Raw genomic sequence first — 18,079 nt, forward strand, 5'->3', positions numbered from 1 at the left:
GATGAAGACTTTGATAATTTAATAGAACTGGAAACTCAAACTGGAGACCTCTGGAGATTAACCTTCCGTCACTGCGTGCGTATGCATGTTAGGGGACTGGGGGACCAAAGAAGGCAGAGAGCCAGAGACCGACCTGCAACAGGAGGTAAAAACAGGAGTCTACCAGACGGTGCAGGCTCCGGAGGCGGACAAACACATAGTCGATTTTGCCCTCTGGCTGACAAACGCGGGGCCTGGAGTGGGGAGTGGGACGTGCTAGGGTAGAAACCGTGTTCGAGAACCCCGCCCCTTTCCACGGCCGCAGTCGGGCCAGCCCACGTGGGTCATCCGGCCCCGGACAGCGGCTTGGCGCGCCGGGCTCCTCGGTCCGCGCAGCCCCTTTCGTCACGTCCGGGGACGGGCCGGGGCGCCGGGGGCGGGCCCGGGTGGGGCCGGGGAGCCGGGGTTGGGGTTGTGCTAGTGCTTTGGGTGACAACGGTCAGTAATGAAGGTGGCTGCGGCGCGGCAGCAGTCTCAGCCACGCCGGGCGGGGGCGGCGCCGGGGCCGCGCCTGTAGGACCGCGGGGCCGGTGCGGCGAGATGGGGACCTGGCGCGGGGAGTGAGGTGGCGGCGGCGGCGAGCGCTTCCCTCCTCTGGCTCGTCGGCCTCCGCCTGCAGCCCCTCGGCCCCCGCGTCCCGCGGGACCGGGACGGCGACGGCGGGGGCATGTGGCGCTGGGTCCGGCAGCAGCTGGTAGGTGCCTCCGTCCCTCCACTTCTAGGACGTTCGGCCCCGCGCGGCCTCCGGGGCCCGGGAGGCGGGCTAGGCCTCACGGAGGCGGACACGGGGCCCGGGGTCGGCGAAGCCTGGCGCAGCCCCGGCGCGCGTCTCGCCTCCGAGCCTGGGCCACCCCCCGCCTGCGCTCGTCGGTTCCCTCCCGCCTCCTCGCCGCCCCTGGGTGGCTGCGGTCAGAGGCGGAGATCCAGAGCCGGGTCGGCGTCCTGTCTGTGGAAATAGGACGAGGGAACGGAAAGAGAGTAGGTCTTAGGAAGAGAAAAGAGGCTTCTGTTTCTTGCGTCTAACAATTCGGGACACATTTGAGTGAATGGGAGGGAGAGGACTTGTCTTCAGCCCCCTCGTCGCTGTTCTCTGGGTGGTAATTCGGTGTTGCGTTGATTGTCAAGGAGGAGGGGTACATTATCTGGTCTAACCTTTCTCAGCGAAAGAAATTTTATCTCAGGCCTGGGCGAGGGAAAGAAAATATTCTAACACCCTGTTTAGTTTTGGAAAAGCTACGTACGAAAGTTAGGAAGGACTATGTTTGCCTTCCTACCTTGTCCTCACTCCATCCCACGTGAAACTTTTGGAATGTGAACCTTACTTGTTTTCATTCTCCTCAAGTCACTTTAACAAGATGGAACCAATGGTTAACTTTTCAGTTTTACTGAAACATCTGGAGAAAAAAGAAATAAAAAAGGGTGACTTAAGAAATATGAAGAGCGCCACTTTTCTCAGAATTAATTCAAAGAGAAAAATCTTTCCTGCCTCCTGGCAGCCACAGCCGAAATACAGCACTAACGCAACGGTGACAATGAGGACAGAAAGGGCTCCTGGGTGAAACCTAACTTTATCTCTTTGATAGTTTAATTTCTAAAACGCATTAATGAAATGCTTCTACAGTGCAGTGTTGCCATTTACTAATTCAAAAGGTAGTGAAATAGTGAAACAAACGATTTTTGTGGGACTGTAGAGGTTTTGTGGAACTAAAGTATTGATACATCTTTTCCACTGCTCTAGAACAGCATTTTAATGTTAAGATTAAGAAGTATGCCGTTTCAGAGCCAGCCTTCTGTTAATTCATTTTGCAGTGGGCATCGTTCTCAAAAAAAAGTCTTTTAAATAAAACTAGAACTGCCTGCCACTCTCGCAAACAAGTGTTGGCGCTCTATTTTTAGCTAATTGGAGATTCAGCTACCCCAGATATATGCCTTATTAAGAAACCAAGCTGATGATGTCATTGTAGTGCCATATTGCTGTAATACTTTAGCTTTGTTGCAGTAAGCCGTAGCTCGGTAACTTGACTTTGGTAGTTAATTATTACAGGTCTGGTCTCATTTGATTTCCCAATGTTTTCGTAGGAAGATCATTCTAAAGTGGTTCTCAGAAAGCTTTTCTTAGTAGTCGAAGACAAAATGCTTCAGTGTTAGATATTTTTGTTAACCTGAGTAAAATCCTGGTTGTATAATCACTCTCATCTTCAAGACAGATAACCTGGTAATGTTTTTTAAAATGGCTTCAAATGAACACAACTGAAAGGAAGGGCAGGAAGTTGTGTGGTTAATTTACAAGACAACTACCTTGGGGTGGTTAACAAGTTGAACAAGTTGCAGTGCATAAAAAATGCTCTTTGACATTTAGTTGTTCACCCACTGTTTTAATTTTAAGTTAGATCTGATCTTACAAATATGTGATCAGACCTGTGCCAATGTAGGAATTTGTATCTCTGATTAAGTTTGTACAGTCACTTAAATTGTACATTAAGGAGAGTGGATACTTTCAGGGTAATGAAAGTATATTTTACTATCCAAGTCATAAACAGCTATTCTAGTTAGTATACCAGGAATTATTCAACTCAAATGCTAGGTTAGGTTATACTTCATTTGCTCAGTGGATTGAGTCACCATGTCTTTTAGCAATAGGGTCATTTTTAAAATTCAGATAATAGGAAAGTTCTGAGGAAATTAATAACCAAATCACAAAGACAGACGTTTTGGAGTTTTTAAGCACACTTTATTCATTATACGAATCCTGATTTTCAACTATTTGTTTTGTCTCCCAAAAAAGTGTGCCATTCTTTTTAGAGAAACAGCTCCTATATCCTAGTAATTTCTCTCTAATTAAAAAACTGACTCCTTATCTCCACCAAGTATTGTCACTGCTTGACAGAAAAATCAGGAGATTTTCAGGTTGATGTTTTCCCTTGAAGTAGAGTGAAAAGAAAAGATTGGAATATCCTTTCCTTTTCCTTTTTCCTTTTTCCTTTCTCTTTCTTTTTTGACTCACGGTGCTAAAGTTATTTTACACTAAGAAAATTGTAAGAAAATTTTCTTATGATGTCTTTCTCATACAGTTAGTATTATTCATAGTGTACTCATTTCTAGCAGCATGTTACATGTATTTAACTCATTAGAGATGACAGCATCTTGATTTATTGGTGGAAATGCCATTAGCTAGTTACTGTATTCTAATATTTATATTTGTATGATAGTCATTAACCACATTAGCTATTGAAATTAAAAATCCCAGTTAATTAAATTAAAAATTAATGTGACTGTTACCTACCATGTTGGACAATTCAGAGAAGAACGTTTTCATCGTCAGAGAGAATTCTATTGGACAGCATTGCTTACAGGCTCTTAGATGAAAGTCTTTGTCAGTATATATTTTAGTTGACATGTAACATTTATTTACAGGGCAATGTAATGCAATTTTTTAAGAGCACTTACTGTGTGCATACATTATATAGTGTGTTAAATACTGTGGATACAAATATAGGTCAGTGAGAGTCTTATTCATCTGTATGCTCAGTGTCTCACACAGTTGTTAACAGAGAGAGATATAGGGTACATGTTTGCTGAATAAATAAGTAAGTGAGGAAAGGAAGAACGAATCTGTACAATTGCTTCTGTGTTTAGAGATAAAGTGACAAAACTCAAGATTGACCAATTCAGAAGAAAGCTAGAAAATTACCATAGTTTTACAAAAATACCACTTAATATTGCCACACTAGGATAGTGTTTCTTAAATTGTTCCATAAATGTAGTCCCTTCAGATTTGTATTGGCAATGACAGTAAGATTATGTTCTGATTTCTAAAAAATAAACTATCTCAGTTTTTTTATATTGGTTACATATTGAAATAATATTTTGGACATATTGGATAAAGTAAAATATTATAGATAATTTTTGTGTTTCTTTTTTAAAAATGTGGTTCCTAGAAATTCTAAAATTATGTTTGTGGCTCATGTCATATTTCTGTTAGTGCTGCTGTGTAACATTACAAGTGAGCTCATGTTTCTATATCTAAATCTGGATGCCTCACCCATTAGACTAGACCATGAATGTCTTAGGGCAGGGGGCATATTTTGTCTTTATAGTCCTTGCACTCGAGATAGCAACTGGCCCATTGTACTTATTCACTCACCAATTGTTGAGTAAGTGAATATCAGATTTATTTCAGCATCAGTTGAGGAAGTACCTGCGTTTTTGCCTTTCTCTTGAGAAATGAATGAGGAGTAGGAAAGAAACACAGGCCTTTGGTGGTATCATTTTGGTGTGGCTGAGTAACTTTTAACTTAGGAATTAATGTTTAAGAACCTAGATCTTTCATCTATATGTTCAGACATCCATTCTCATATAGCTGGTTTTTCATTTAGTTAGAGGGAGGGTCAGCCATTAGAGGAATTAGAGCCATTAGAGGAATCCCAATATCCCAGCAACCCTGAAGTAGGGACCTTGCCCTGATCCTCCAAAGAATCTTATGGTTGCCATTGTCATTAAATATCCCTTCTGTCTATCCCTGCAGTCTGTTTTCAACAGCAGCCAGAGTGATTGCGTTAAAACACAAGTTATGTCTTACAATTCCTCTGTTTAAAACCTTCTAAGGACTTGCCTTCTTGCTCAGGGTAAAAGCCAAGTTTATACTTAAGCTGTATTCCCCTCTTTCCCAAACCACTTCTCATCTCCCCTCACGCTTCATTCGCTTTGTTTTATCCACACTGGCTCTCTTGCAGTTTATCAGAAGTGTCCAGTGTCATACATACTTCAGTCTCAGAATCTTTGCCCTGGCTGTTACCTCTTGCCTGGAATGTTCTTCCCATAGTTACCTGCTGGCTCCTTCACTCCCTTCAAGTTTTCATCCATTTCTTAGGGTGAGGCCTTTTCTGGACATTAAATAAAACTATAACCTTCCCTAATATTTGCCTATCCCCGTTCCCTGCTTTTTATTTCTCTTAACACTTAATCACTAACATACTCTATAATTTACTTATTTGTCTCATTTATCTCATGAGGGCAGGAGTTTTTGTCTATTATGCTTTAGTTCTCCATGTAACAAAAGCTCTTTCTCAACTTTGCATCTGCTTTTAGGTAACACCATTTCTTATTTATTTATTCAAACAATTTCTAAACACCTAATCTGAGGTAGCATGTTGTTCTGCTATGTACCCAGTGAATCAACTCCTGCCCTAGCTAGTCTTCTAGGAGTCTGTTCCCTGATGGATTGCTGTCATTTTTTTCCTATTATAAAAAATGTTGCAGTAACTATTCTTATTTATGTTTATATTGTTTTTTTTAATTGTCATACTTAGAAGTGGAATCGCTAGATCATGGAGTATGCACATTATGACTATTAACTAGATGTTGCCAAATTATCTTCCAAAATGTGAGAGTTCCTCTTCTCCTACATCTTGGTTAACACTTTGTGCTGTCACACTTGAAAAAATTTACCAATCTAGGGTGTGAATTGTCTCTCATTTTGCTCTAATTTGCATATTCCTGCTTGCTAGTGAGATTGAGGTGTCCTGTATTTGGTTTATATGAATAAATTACCCACTTTTCTACTGGGTAGTGTGTTTATCCCTTCAAATTTCCTCCTGTAGCCTGGATGTTAATTCTTTGTTGCATATATTGTAAATATATTTTTCCACTCTGTGTTTTGTATTTAACTTTGCTGATGGTATCTTTTTTGAAAAAATTTTCAAAGTAAATTTACTAGGCAAATGATTTCTGCTTTATGTTGCTTTTTTAGAAATTCCTTTCCTGTACCAGATCATAAAGCAATTTTTCCAATGTTTTCTACAAATTATCTTAAAATTTAGCTTTTCAACATTTAGATCTTTAATGTACCTGGAACTGATTTTTGTGTGTAGAATAAAAAACTAAGGAATTTATTCTTTCCGTATGGAACAGTGTTTGTCCAAATGCTGTTTATTGAATGAGCCATTTTTTCCTCTCTTCTGTGGTGTTTGCCTTTTCTGACATATACCAACATTCTCTTTCCCATTTCTAGTTCTCTTATTAGGCTCTTCCTTCTTTCTTACTCATCTGTTGATCTACTGGTGCATCAATAATGCACTGTCTTAATTATAGCATTATAGTATTTTTATGGTAAGTTTTAATATCTGATAGCTGGGTAGAACCCCCAATCCTTTTTCCTTCTTTTTCAGAACTTCATTGGATCTTTTTATTCTTCCATGTGCTATTTATGATGTTTGTCTAATTCTGTGGAAAATCTTTCTATGATTTTGATTGGTATTGCATTGAATTTGTTAAGCTTCTTCTATTCACATTTTTCCCTTTGATGATGTGGAAGCTAAGGATTGTATTTTCATTCTATCTTCTGTAGCTTTGCCTGTATATTGAGTATCTTTATCTGCCAAAATACAGGGATTTAGAAGTTTTAACTACAATATTTTCTCTCTCACCTTCCACATTAGTATTACATAATAGTTTAGTTTTCCTTTTGTTTCTTTTACTAGCTTTATTGAGATAAAACTCACATACCATACAATTAACCAATTTAAAGTATACAATTCTAATAGTATATATATGGAGCTCTGCAACCATTACCATACTCTGATTGTTTTTGTTTCTTTTTTTTTTGGTGTCATTAATATACACTTACATGGACAACATTGTGATTACTAGATTCCCCCCATTATCAAGTCCCCACCACATACGCCATTACAGTCACTGTCCATCAGAGTAGTAAGATGCTATAGAATCACTACTTGTCTTTTCTGTGCCATACTGCTTTCCCCAGCCCCACCCCTACATTATGTGTGCTAATTGTAATGCCCCTATTTCCCCTTATCCCTCCCTTCCCACCCATCCTCCCCAGTTCCTTTCCCTTTGGTAACTGTTAGTCCATTCTTGGGTTCTGTGAGTCTGCTGCTGTTTTGTTCCTTCAGTTTTTTCTTTGTTCTTATACTCCACAAATGAGTGAAATCATTTGATACTTGTCTTTCTCCGCCTGGCTTATTTCACTGAGCATAATACCCTCTAGCTCCATCCATGTTGTAAATGGTAGGATTTGTTTTCTTCTTATGGCTGAATAATATTCCATTGTGTATATGTACCCCATCTTCTTTACCCATTCATCTACTGATGGACACTTAGGTTGCTTCCATTTCTTGTCTATTGTAAATAGTGCTGCGATAAACATAGGGGTGCATGTGTCTTTTTCAAACTGGGCTCCTGCATTCCTAAGAGTGGAATTCCTGGGACAAATGGTATTTATATTTTGAGTTTTTTGAGGAACCTCCATACTGCTTTCCAAAAGGTTGACCTAATTTACATTCCCACCAGCAGTGTAGGAAGATTACCCTTTCTCCACATCCTCGCCAATAGTTGTTGTTTGTATTTTGGATGGTGGCCTTCCTAACTGGTGTGAGGTGATATCTCATTATGGTCTTAATTTTCATTTCTCTGATGATTAGCAATGTGGAGCATATTTTCATGTGCCTGTTGGCCATCTGAATTTCTTCTTTGGAGAAGTGTCAGTTCAGGTCCTCTGCCCCTTATCGGATATATCATTTATGAATATATTCTCCCATACTGGAGGATGCCTTTTTGTTCTACTGATGGGGTCCTATGCTGTACAGAAGCTTCTGAGTTTGATCTAGTCCCACTTGTTCATTTTTGCTTTTGTTTCTCTTGCCCATGGAGATATGTTCAGGAAGAATTGCTCATGTTTATATTCAAGAGTTTTCTCTTTATTTCCTTTAAGAGTTTTATGGTTTCATGGCTTACATTCAGGTCTTTGATCCATTTTGAGTTTACTTTTGTATATGGAGTTAGACAGTAATCCAGTTTCATTCTCTTACTTGTAGCTGTCCAGTTTTGCCACACCAGCTGTTGAAGAGACTCTCATTTCCCCTCTGTGTATCCATGGATCCTTTATCATATATTAATTGACCATATATGCTTGGGTAAATATCTAGACTCTCTATATTCTGTTCTGCCGCTCTATGGGTCTGTTCTTGTGCCAGTACTGAATTGTCTTGATTACTGTGGCTTTGTACTAGATCTTGAAGTTGGGAAGCGAGATTCCCTCTGCTTTATTCTTCCTTCTCAGGATTGCTTTGACTATTCAGGGTCTTTTGTGGTTCCATATGAATTTTAGAACTATTTGTTCCAGTTTGTTGAAGAATGCTGTTGGTATTTTGATAGGGATTGCATTGAATCTGTAGATTGCTTTAGGCCTGATGGCCATTTCAACAATATTAATTCTTCCTACTCAAGAGCATGGGATGAATTTCCATTTATTAGCGTCCTCTTTAATTTCTCTTAAGAGTGTCTTGTAGTTTTCAGGGTATAGGTCTTTCACTTCCTTGGTTATGTTTATTCCTAGGTATTTAATTCTTTTTGATGCAATTGTGAATGGAATTGTTTTCCTAATTTCTCTTCCTGTTAGGTCATCATTAGTGTATAGGAATGCAACAGATTTCTGTGTATTAATTTTGTATCCCACAACTTTGTTGAATTCAGGTATTAGTTCTGGTAGTTTTGGAGTGGATTCTTTAGGGTTTTTTATGTACTATATCATGTCATCTGCAAACAGTGACAGTTTAACTTCTTCCATACCAATCTGGAGGCCTTTTATTTCTTTGTGTTGTCTGAGTGCCATGGCTAGGACCTCCAGTACTATGTTGAATAAAAGCAGGGAGAGTGGGCATCCTTGTCTTGTTCCCAATCTTAGAGGAAAAGCTTTCAGCTTCTCACTGTTAAGTATAATGTTGGCTGTGGGTTTGTCATATATGCCCTTTGTTATGTTGAGGTACTTGCTCTCTATACCCATTTTGCTGAGTGTTTTTTATCATGAATGGATGTTGAATTTCTCAAATGCTTTTTCTGCATCTATGGAGATGATCATGTGCTTTTTGTCCTTCTTTTTGTTGATGTGGTGGATGATGATGATGGATTTTTGAATGTTGTACCATCCTTGCATCCGTGGGATGAATTCCACTTGGTTATGGTGTATGATCCTTCTGATGTATTTTTTAATTCTGTTTGCTAATATTTTGTTGAGTATTTTTGTATCTGTGTTTATCAGGGATATTGGTCTGTAATTTTCTTTTTTTGTGGTCTTTGCCTGGTTTGGATATATTTTTTAATTCTGTTTGCTAATATTTTGTTGAGTATTTTTGTATCTGTGTTTATCAGGGATATTGGTCTGTAATTTTCCTTTTTTGTGGTCTTTGCCTGGTTTTGGTATTAGAGTGATGCTGACTTGATAGAATGAGTTTGGAAGTATAACCTCCTTTTCTATTTTTTGGAAAACTTTAAGGAGACTGGGTCTTATGTCTTCTATAAATGTCTGATAAAATTCAGCGGTGAATCCATCTGGTTTGGGGATTTTGTTCATGGGTAGGTTTTTGATTATCGATTCAATTTCATTGCTGGTAATTGGTCTGTTTAGATTTTCTGTTTCTTCCTGGGCCAGCCTTGGAAGGCTGTATTTTTCTAGGAAGTTGTCCATTTCTTCTAGGTTATCCAGTTTGTTAGCAAAAAGATTTTCATAGTATTCTCTAATAATTCTTTGTATTTCTGTGGGGTCTGTTGTGATTTTTCCTTCTCATTTCTGATTCTCTTTATGAGTGTAGATTCTCTTTGTTTCTTAATAAGTCTGGCTAGGGGTTTATCTATTTTGTTTATTTTCTCAAAGAACCAGCTCTCTTGGTTCCATTAATTTTTTCTGTTGTTCTATTCTCAATTTTATTTATTTATTCTCTGATCTTTATTATGTCCCTCCTTCAGCTGACTTTGGGCTTCATTTGTTCTTCTTTTTCCATTTTCAATAATTGTGACTTTAGACTATTCATTTGGGATTGTTCTTCCCTCTTTAAATAGGCCTAGATTGGTCTATACTTTCCTCTTAGAACTACCTTCGCTGTGTCCTGCAGATGTTCGGGCATCGTGCTGTTTTCATTTGTCTCCATATATTGCTTGATCTCTGTTTTAATTTGGTCATTGATCCATTGACTACTTAGGAGCATGTTGTTAAGACTCCATGTGTTTATGAGCCTTTTTGTACAGTTTATTCCTACTTTTATACCTCTGTGATCTGAGAAGCTGGTTGGCAGAATTTCAGTTTGTTTGAATTTACTGAGGCTCTTTTTGTGGCCTAGTATGTGGTCTATTCTGGAAAATGTTCCATGTGCACTTCAGAAGAATGTGTATCCTGCTGCTTTTGGGTGTTGAGTTCTATAGATGTCTATTAAGTCCATTTGTTCTGTGTTGTTCAGTGTGTCTGTCTCCTTACTTATTTTCTGTCTTGTTTATCTGTCTTTTGGAGTGAGTGGTGTGTTGAATTCTCCTAGAATGAATTCATTACATTCTATTTCCCCTTTTAGTTCTGTTAGTTTGTGTTTCACATATGCAGGTGCTCCTGTGTTGGGTGCATAGATATTTATAATGTTTATATCCTCTTATTGGATTAACCCCTTTATCATATGTAATGTCTTTCTTTGTCGCTTGTGAAATTCTTTGTTTTGAACACTATTTTGTCTGATACAAGTACTGCAACACCTGCTTTTTTCTCCCTATTGGTTGTATGAAGTACGTTTTTCCATCCCTTCACTTTTAGTCTGTGTATGTCTTTGGGTTTGAAGTGAGTCTATTGTAGGCAGCATATAGTTGGGTCTTGTTTTTTTATCCATTCAGTGACTCTATGACTTTTGATTGGTGCATTCAGACCATTTACATTCAGGGTGATTATCAATAGCTATGTACTTATTGCCACTGCAGGCTTTAGATTAGTGGTTACCAAAGGTTCAAGGGTAACTTCCTTACTATCTAAGAGTGTAACTGAACTCACTTTGTATGCTATTACAAACACAATCTAAAGGTTCTTTTTTTTCCCCTTCCTTTTCTTCCTCCTCCTTTCTGTGTATATTAGGTATCATATTCTGTACTCTTTGTCTATCCCTTTTCATTATCTCAGGTGACAGCTATTTAACCTTAGGAACACTTCCATCTATAGCAGTCCCTCCAAAATAGACTGTAGAGATGGTTTGTGGGAGGTAAATTCTCTCAGCTTTTGCTTATCTGGAAATTGTTTAATCCCACCTTCAAATTTAAATGATAATCTTTCTGGATAAAGTATTCTTGGTTTGAGGCCCTTCTGCTTCATTGCATTAAATATATTATGCCACTCTCTTCTGGCCTGTAAGGTTTCTGCTGAGAAGTCTGATGATAGCCTGATGGGTTTTCCTTTGTATGTGATCTTATTTCTCTCTCTGGCTGCTTTTAGTAGTCTGTCCTTATTCTTGATCTTTGCCATTTTAATTATTATACGTTTTGGTGTTATCCTCCTTGGGTTTCTTGTGTTGGGAGATCTGTGCACCTCCATGACCTGAGAGACTATCTCCTTCCCCAGATGGGGGAAGTTTTCAGCAGTTACTTCCTCAAAGACACTTTCTATCACTTCTTCTCTGTCTTCTTCTTCTGGTACCCCTATCATATCATTCCGTTTGGATTGGTCACCCAGTTCTCTCAGTATTCTTTCATTCTTAGAGATCCCTTTTTCTCTCTGTGCATCAGCTTCTTTGTATTCCTCTTTCCTAATTTCTATTTCATTTATTGTCTCCTCCACCATATCTAACCTGCTTTTAATACCCTCCATTGTGCTCTTCAATGATTGGATCTCCGTCCTTAATTCATTCCTGAGTTCTTGAATGTTTTTCTGTACCTCCATGAGGATGTTTATGATTTTTATTTTGAAATTTCTTCCAGAAAGATTTATTCATTCAGTCTCACTTGATCCTTTCTCTGGTGTTGAGATTTTGTTCTGAACCAGGTTCAAGTTTCATATTGGTATGTGGCACCCTCTAGCACTCAAAAGCTCTACTCTCTGGAGTTTCTCAGACCCTGGAGTGATGTTGGGGGTCTCAGGGGAGTGGTGCTGGTGCCTGGGAGGAGGAAAGAGCTGTTTCCTGCTTCCTGGCTGGTATGCCTGTTTCCACTGCTAGAACCAGTGGGCCAAATATACAGGTGTAAGCCACTATGCTTTGTGTTTGTATCTCTGTAGGCGGGGCTTCCCTCTGGCTTGGCCTGATGCCACGGCATGGGTTGCTGGTTTACCAGCCTGAGCCAGGTACAGGCTTGCCAGGAGAAAGACACAGCAGACTGCATATCACAGTGAGGGTCCTTGGAGCTGCATAGCCAGCCAGTGGGATGGAGCACCTGAAGATCGTTTAAGCTCTCAACCAGCTGGGCAGAGTGCACCTGGACAATTTTGTCTACCTGTCCTTTCTCCTGAGCAGTAAGCTCTGTGCAATCCTTGCCCCTTTAGCAGCCCTCTCGCTTTAAGGAAGTCTCTCAGACTGCCCACCCAGATCAGCTGGATATGAATCCCTGTTTTCCACAAGGAGGTGGAATCTCCATCTCTCCAGGTATTCTTGGCTTTCCAATCCTACCACATCATCAGAGCACCATGCAATATATGTTCATGCTCCCAGAGCAGATCTCCAGGGCTATGCATTCAGCATCCCAGGCCTCCACTCCCTCCCTGCTCTGTTTCTTCTCGTCCTGCCAGTGAACTGGGGTGGGGGAAGGGCTTGGGCCCCACTGTATCACAGCTTTGGTACGTTACCCTGTTCCTTGAGGTCTGCTCTTTTCTTCAGGTGTATGTAATCTGGTGCAGCCTTATTTCCTGTTGCTCTTTCAGGATTAGTTGTATTAATTGTATTTTCATATTATATGTGGTTTTAGGAGGCGGTCTCTGTCTCACCTCTCACTCCGCCATCTTTAATCCCTGCCATACTCTGATTTTAGAACATTTTTGTACCCCCTGAGAGACTCCACATTAACTGTCACTCTCCATTCCCTGAAACTTCTAGCACTTAGACAAGTTAATCACTAATCTACTTTCCTTCTCTATAGATTTGCCTACTCTGGACATTTCATATAAATCGCATTGTACAATATGTGGTATTTTGTGACTACCTTTTTTCACTTAACATAATATTTTCAAGGTTCATCATGTTCTAGCATATATTGGTACTTTATTTTTTATTGCCAAATAATGTTCCATTGTATGGATAAACCATATTTTGTTTATCCATTCATCAATTAGTAGACATTTAGTTTTTTTCCACCTTTTGGCTTTAGAAATAATGTTGCTTTGACCATTCATGTGCAAGTTTTTGTGTGGTTGTCTTTTTTCATTTCTCTTGGGTTATATACCTAAAGAGTGGGATTACTGTGTTATACGGTAACTCTGTTTTTAACTGTGCAGAGTTACTAAACTGTTTTCCAAAGTGGCTGCACTGTTGTACATTCTCATAAGCAATGTTAGGAGCATTCCAGTATCTTCATGTCCTTGCCAACACGTGTTTTTGCCTGTCTTTTGGACTATAGCCATCGTAGTGGGAATGAATGGTATCTCGTTGTGGTTTGGATTTGTATTTCCCTAGTGACTACTGATTTCAAACATCTTTTCATGCCCTAAATAGCTGTTTGTATATCTTTTTTTAAAGAAATACTTATTCAGATCTTTTTGTCCATTTTTAAAATTTTGAGTTGTAAGAGTTCTTTGTATCTTCCAGATACAAGACCCTTATCATATGATTTGCAAATATTCTCTCCCATAATGTGTATTGTAGTTCTAGTTTTTAAACTAAAATAATATCTTCTGTCTTTTTAAGAAACTCATTTTGATTTAGTACAACAATTTACTGATTTCTTTTACTCACCCTCACCATTGTTTCTTGCATATCCTCTCTTCCCTCTGGATTTACTTTTATTCTTGCTAAAATACATCGTTTCGTTATTTCTAAGCAAAGTTTTATGGGTAGTAAACTCTTTTAGTTCTTATGTCTTAAAATGTGTTTATTTCATAGTTACCATTGAATACTAATTTAGGTAGCTACAGAATTCTAGAACAGTTACTTCTGCTCAACATATTAAAGATACTGTTACATCATTTTCCAATATTGCTGATGTAAAATATGCTTTTAATCTAATTGTCATTACTTTGTTGGTAATCTTTCACATTGTTTTTAAGATTATCTCTTGTCCTTGATATTTTGCAGTTTTACTGTGCTGTATCCATCATATTTTTCATAATATTTTTTTTCCAGCTCTGCACTTGTTTGTGCTTTCAATCTGAAGGCTCTTGTTTCTAGTTTAGAAAACTTTTCAGCCATTTTTTTCTTTAAATATTGCTTCTCAGCCTTTACTTCTCTTATTCTTATAGAAGTTTTGCTTGATATTAATCTGTCCTCTCAAAGAGATGAGCTAAGTGGTGCTCAACTTCATGTTTTCATCTGTGCTTTCAGTATGTGAGTTCCTTAGTTCTAGCTCAGGTTGCTTATTTTCTCACCTGTGTCCAATGTAGAGTTTCTCATGACCTCAGAATTTTTTAATGACAGATTTGCATTTCCAGAATTTATTTTTAGTCCTCTTATTTCCATCTGTTCTTGATGCATGTCTTCCTAATTTGTCTCATAATATTTTGTCCCATATATATGGGGCAAAAATACATATATAATTATATTTATTATTCTGTTATATCTTTGGAGGTTTTATATGTATTTAAAGGTATACATCTTTTTCAGCCTCCTTTCAATAGAACCTGACTCCAGGACCCAGGTCTGAAAGGGAGGGGTGCAAGTAATCCTTATGGTACCATAGGAGTTGAACTTCAGACTGCCTGTTTCTATACCCAGAGTCCCAAGGACTCAGCCCCCTGATTACAGAAATGATTATCTTATTTTAAGTCTAGCTAAGTTATCTTAACTAAAAGAAAAAAAGATTTTATCCATCTTTGCTTTTGTGACATATAGGGAAGTGTTCAAAGTATGGACTTTTCCAAGGTCAATAACTAATTAATGTCTGAGGCAGGACTTGAACCCAGAGAATGTTTCCAGGGAATTTATTAGCAGTGTTATTATTAATAGAAGAGAATTAGTTGCAGCAGTTTTCCCTGTATCGCTCTTTCCCAATCCTGCCATCTTAAATCTGCCCTGGGCAGAATGGGTTGGGAGAAGAAATTTCTAGGCACTTTGGAAATGGGTGTGACAGGTTTGTAGAAAATGAAAGAAGTGATTGAGTGTTCCTGTAATTAACTCAGCCATTGGCCATTCTGAAGTTGACATATTTTAGGTACCATAAGAGATTAGGCCTTGCTATAACTTAACTTATCTGTCCTCTTGAAAATGTTATGTAATATAAAACACAATACATTTAGATTGATTTTGAACAGCATGCAAAATTTTTGAGTTTTTCAGTTTTTAATTTATTTTTTCATCTTAAACCTTAGGAGCCCAAAAATGATTTTGAAGTTTGAACTTTGTGGTGGTAAAATAGAAGTTGAAAATGCTAAAAAGAGATAGGATAGTTTGCATTTTTATAGTCTTTTTATTAAAAGTGTAGTTGTGTGTAGTTTCTGTTTTAATAACTTTTATTACATCTCTAATGAAATTATGCCATACTTTTAACTCTTTAATCAGAAAAATGTATTTGGTAATTTCTAGGAAATAAAGTCATGTATTTTCACTCAAAATTTTATTCATTCTATATGATACTTATTTCACTTTTTGTGCCTGTTAAGAGGCTTTATTTTTTTTTAATGAAATTTTATTCAGAGCAGGGGCCATGAATTCCTTCTCATTTTGATATTTCCACACCACCAATCGTATTACCCAGCCAATAGTCAATGCTCATCCTATTTATAAATGGAATTTTTAAAAATTAAATTATAGGATAATTTAACAACAAATGATCATACCAAGAGCATACCAAGTGGCTTGACATTTCAGAATGGTCAAATATTTTTACTTAAATCTGGTACAGTACCTATCATAATGTCAAGCAAATTTTTCTCAATAAATATGTTACATATTGGTGTTCTAAAATTTTGCTTTGAAAGGTCCTTTGCAATGAATGCAATTGGAAGACAAACCTCAAGTAGTCAGTTCATGTCTTAATCAGGTTACCTAGGAAACTATTTTTTCACTCTTTCATCTCCTGAACTGCAACAGGAATATAGATACTCTTGTCTCAGCTCTCCACTATACTCTTTAATATACAAGTTCTGAAAACTAAGATGTGAGGGTGTACTTGATTCTTTACTGTTGAAAGAAAGGGAAGTAGTTCTCTAACTTTGTCTTTTCCTGTTGAAATTTGTATGTTGTAAGGGAACTGATCTCTAGCTTACATATGCAAGAGACCCAGAGATGCTCCAACTCTGTGCGACACTAAAGATTTAGTGCTTGCCTGCCAATGTTGATAAACTTTTTTTCCAGCATATATTTGCAGAATTAAAAAAAAAAACTTAAGAATTTATTATGAGACAATGAAAGTCAAAATTCTTAGTCAGAGATGCTTTTAATAATTATAGTTTGCTAGACCATGGATTTTCAAATGATAATGTTTCCTGTAGACTGAGATGAATTTTTTTTAGGATAATAGATATGTATTTTATTTTACATGTTTCTTTGGGGTTCATTGTTTTTTTTTCTCTTTATTTTTGTTTTGTTATTTTGTTATTTTGTTATCATTAATCTACAATTACATGAAGAACATTATGTTTACTAGGCTCTCCCCTACACCAAGTCCCCCCAACAAACCCCATTAGAGTCACTGTCCATCAGCATAGTAAGATGTTGTAGAATCACTACTTGTCTTCTCTGTGTTGCAAAGCCCTCCCCTTTCCCCCACCCCCCACATTATACGTGCTAATCATAATACCCCCTTTCTTCTTCCCCACCCTTATCCCTCCCTACCCTCCCATTCTCCCTAGTCTCTTTCCCTTTGGTAACTGTTAGTCCATTCTTGGGTTCTGTGATTCTGCTGCTCATTTGTTCCTTCAGTTTTCCTTTGTTCTTATACTCCACACATGAGTGAAATCATTTGGTATTTGTCTTTCTCTGCTTGGCTTATTTCACTGAGCATAATACCCTCTAGCTCCATCCATGTTGTTGCAAATGGTAGGATTTGTTTTCTTCTTATGGCTGAATAATATTCCATTGTGTATATGTACCACATCTTCTTTATCCACTCATCTACTGATGGACACTTAGGCTGCTTCCATTTCTTGGCTGTTGTAAATACTGCTGCGATAAACATAGTGGTGCATCTATCTTTTTCAAACTGGAGTGCTGCATCCTTAGGGTAAATTCCTAGAAGTGGAATTCCTGGGTCAAATGGTAAGTCTATTTTGAGCATTTTGAGGAACCTCCATACTGCTTTCCACAATGGTTGAACTAATTTACATTCCCACCAGCAGTGTAGGAGGGTTCCCCTTTCTCCACAACCTCGCCAACATTTGTTGTTGTTTGTCTTTTGGATGGTAGCCATCCTTACTGGTGTGAGGTGTTATCTCATTGTGGTTTTAATTTGCATTTCTCTGATAAGTAGCGATGTGGAGCATCTTTCATGTGTCTGTTGGCCATCTGAATTTCTTTTTTGGAGAACTGTTTGTTCAGCTCCTCTGCCCATTTTTTAATTGGATTATTTGCTTTTTGTTTGTTGCGGTGTGTGAGCTCTTTATATATTTTGGATGTCAAGCCTTTATCGGATCTGTCATTTACGAATATATTCTCCCATACTGTAGGGTACCTTTTTGTTCTATTGATGATGTCCTTTGCTGTACAGAAGCTTTTCAGCTTGATATAGTCCCAACTTGTTCATTTTTGCTTTTGTTTTCCTTGCCTGGGGAGATATGTTCATGAAGAAGTCGCTAATGTTTATGTCCAAGAGATTTTTGCCTATGTTTCTTTCTAAGAGTTTTATGGTTTCATGACTTACATTCAGGTCTTTGATCCATTTCGAATTTACTTTTGTGTATGTGGTTAGACAGTGACCCAGTTTCATTCTCTTACATGTAGCTGTCCAGTTTTGCCAGCACCATCTGTTGAAGAGACTGTCATTTCCCCATTGTATGTCCATGGCTCCTTTATCGAACATTAATTGACCATATATGTTTGGGTTAATGTCTGGAGTCTCTAATCTGTTCCACTCGTCTGTGGCTCTGTTCTTGTGCCAGTACCAAATTGTCTTGATTACTATGGCTTTGTAGTAGAGCTTGAAGTTG

At 38.2% G+C, this 18,079-nt stretch overlaps 1 protein-coding gene across 6 annotated transcripts in view; it reads left to right on the top strand.

Moving 5' to 3' along the window:
- The first annotated feature begins 449 nt into the window (after nt 1–449).
- The window catches only part of ATP11B (ATPase phospholipid transporting 11B (putative)), a 164,937-nt gene continuing 147,307 nt past the window's right edge, over nt 450–18,079 (top strand). For 4 of the 6 annotated variants that reach the window (XM_057500345.1, XM_057500354.1, XM_036926688.2 and 1 more), the window contains exon 1: nt 450–733. In XM_057500345.1, coding sequence (XP_057356328.1) covers nt 707–733 — 27 coding nt within the window. In that variant the 5' untranslated portion in view covers nt 450–706. The remainder of the gene's footprint in view (nt 734–18,079) is intronic. The other 2 variants (XM_036926687.2, XM_057500371.1) reach the window with 2 other exon arrangements.

Source organism: Manis pentadactyla, chromosome 1 (assembly GCF_030020395.1).
Source record: "Manis pentadactyla isolate mManPen7 chromosome 1, mManPen7.hap1, whole genome shotgun sequence".
NCBI classification, from domain to species: Eukaryota; Metazoa; Chordata; class Mammalia; order Pholidota; family Manidae; genus Manis; species Manis pentadactyla.